This window comes from Limulus polyphemus, unplaced genomic scaffold (assembly GCF_000517525.1).
Source record: "Limulus polyphemus unplaced genomic scaffold, Limulus_polyphemus-2.1.2 Scaffold1380, whole genome shotgun sequence".
Lineage (NCBI taxonomy): Eukaryota > Metazoa > Arthropoda > Merostomata > Xiphosura > Limulidae > Limulus > Limulus polyphemus.
The window spans coordinates 142,537-145,559 of NW_013666990.1; the positions used below are offsets into that span (position 1 = coordinate 142,537).

General features: G+C 30.4%; 1 protein-coding gene across 1 annotated transcript in view; it reads left to right on the forward strand.

The window, feature by feature from the left end:
- LOC106463332 (CAD protein-like) overlaps positions 1-3,023 on the forward strand; it is a gene marked incomplete at its 5' end in the record, with an annotated part of 157,695 nt that overhangs the window by 140,648 nt on the left and 14,024 nt on the right. The window contains one exon of the mRNA XM_013923351.2: positions 1,680-1,781. Within this exon, the coding sequence (XP_013778805.1) occupies positions 1,680-1,781 (102 nt within the window). The remainder of the gene's footprint in view (positions 1-1,679; positions 1,782-3,023) is intronic.

Here is a 3,023-nt window from a genome sequence, read left to right on the forward strand (position 1 = left end):
GTAAACTTCATCAAAGACAAGTGCATATCACTTCATATAAAATGCAATGTAAACTTCATCATAGAAGAATGTATATCACTGGATATAAAATATAATTTAAACTTCTTCAGAGACAAGTGTATGTCTCTTCATGTTTAGATATTGAAACATAATGAAAGATTGGATTTAAATAGCTCTTTTATAGCACCTTTTTGGTTTTCTAGATGTTATTCATGGAATAAGAGTGAAAAATAACACAAAAAACTGAAGCAAGTGCCCTTACCTTTATTTTGCATGATGTATCTCTGTTTCTTGTCATAAATCCAACTTTAATCTTGGTTAGTGTTGGTCGACATTAAATCTTTTATTTCTGAGTATTAGCTGAAATATATTTTGTTTTCAAGATTCAGAAAGTTAATAGTTTGGTTTAATTTAATGGAAGCTCAACCTTCTTCCAGACCAGTCCCAAGAAAGACCTAAAGAACCAATAATTGCATAAAGAAGTTACAAAACTAATGGTTAGGAATATGGTAACTTAAGTGCATGTGTGTAATAAGTGCAAACCCTTGGGTCAGTGGTTAAAACTGAGTGAAAATCCCGCAGTTGGCCAGAAAAATCAATTAAACTGTGCTTTGAGTTTGTATTTCTTCTATGTTATAAGTTATTCTCAACATTTTGTGTTTAATTAAACATGTGTTCATCATAAACAACAGTAAAAGATCCATTACAACAGAGAACAATGGTCCAACTCCTTTAGCTGCTGTGTTAATATGTTATCAAGACAGAAGCTTGAAGTATGAAATATTTTAACTGTAGTTTCTGTAAGCAGATATTTCAGTTTATTGCAAGTTCTTTCTTCAGAGTTTCTATTATCTTTCATATTCTCATTACCAGCTAATTATTGATGCTTTATTCTATCATTGTTCATTTTTTATGTTAAGTATAGAAGACATTTGATGCACTTCTATTTGTCTTTATTTTAGTAGTAGATCTAAAGAAAAAATTAAACAATATCCATTATGGTGATAGTTTAGTTCAAGCTGTTTGGGTCTTGGGGTAACATAAAATATCCCAGTGTCTCATATTAAGTTAATACAGCCTTAATTTATTGGAGTATATTAAGTAATAGGATATTTTTCTTCAGAAGTGAAGAATGTCAGTGAATAATGACGTAACTATTATTTGCTGTTACTTATTAAAAAATATTTATTTTTGTTAAATTCCCAAACTGGATTTTGCATCTGTCCTTCACTTTTTTACACATTTGTATAGTTGCAAACTATTTACTTCACAGGTCTTGTATCTGTTTTTTTACAATGGACTCCTTAACAGTTAGCTCTGGAGTAGTCCAAATCTAATTTCTTATAATATTTTTAATGCTATAAGCCATTTATTTTTCAAAGCAGTAGAGTTTTTAGCTTTCATCTAAAATAAAAGATTATCAAAAAAAGTTTAAGATTTAAATATCCTAAGGAGTTTTTCTTCTGATCATTTAATCTAGTAATACAATTAGCACTTTATAATCAGTTGTAATTTAAATTCTAAAAACGTTTTTTTTTTTTTACTTAGTAGTAATATTCTCCAATCCTTATTAATTCATTATATTTATAATTTTGTATTGTAATTTTCTGTATAATAATAATAAATAAATGAAAGTTTGGAGCAAATTTCCTTGAATTGATAATTCACTCCATCTCAAGGAGGAAGTTTCTACTCTTGAAGAAGCACTGCAAGATACTGATGTTCTATACGTTACTAGGATTCAAAAAGAGCGTTTTACCAACTTGGAAGAATATGAAAAGGTAGAACAATTTCTATTAATGTGAAGACAGGGTAGAGACAGTAAAATATTTAATCTAATAATGAAGTCTAGAACAAGAGAATAGATCTGAATATTATATTTCTAAGTTATTGTTGTTACTTTAATAAAAGGAACACATTTTATGTATTGAAACCTGTATGCCTTGACCTATCTGAGCTGCTGGATTTCACAATTACTACAGTAATATACTAATTCTGAATGTAAAAGTAAAAAAAGAAAGGTAATCTATTAAATATTGTCCAAAACAGCACTGTATTTTGTAGGATCTTATGATTATATAGGTAGAATAATAATGGAGCTTCTTTGATAGATTGCTTAGGCAGATATTCATGATGAAACTTTGTTGAATGGACGGCAACTGCCTGTTGTAGAAACACAAGTGTAGAGGATGATGTTTTGAAAGTCTTCCATATTTTGTCTTCAGGTCAGTGTGTGTGTGTGTGTGTGTGTGTATGGTGTAGTCGGTCTTTATAGTATTCTGGTGGATTGTGGAGAGCGTGTTATTATTGGTTGGTTTTTCCCTGTTTCTGATTGGAGGAGAGATTTCCTGTAACCACTCACCTCTGTTCTAGAATCTCTGTTTAGTGAAGGTTTAATTGTGTTAATATAAAATGATTCTTTAATTTTTCTTGTCTTCCAAAATTTGTCTGTGTCAATGATTCTAGTTTTTTCCCAGTTTATTTTGTGTCCATTTAACATGGCGTGGTATGCAATGACCGAATTTTGTGTTTTCATGAGTCGTGTACCGTGTTTATGTTCTTCTATTCTTGTTGCAAATCTTCTTCTCATTTCTCCAATGTATGTTTCATTGCAGGAACACAGAATTTCATAAATGATGTTTTTGTGCTTCTCATTGATAGGTTGCTGTTTGTTTTTTACAAAAATGGATCTTAATGTCTTGTAGTATTTTAACCGTATTTCTATGTTGAATTTCTTGGCTATGCATTTGAGTTTTTCACTGAAATTTTGCAGGTAGGGTAGGTAAATAGTAGTAGAGGTAGGGTTTTTCTTATCTTTTCTTTCTTTCTGTTGTGGTCTTCTTCAGGGAGTTTTTGATGAAGGAGGAGGTGTAACCATTCTGTTTAAAACACTATGATCTTTTGACATTCTGTTTCGATGCATGTCTTTTTTTATTGCAAATGTTTTCTGCTCTCTTGTTTAGGCATTGGATTATTCCACGTTTTATTGATGTTGGATGATAGGACTGGAAGTGTAGGTATCT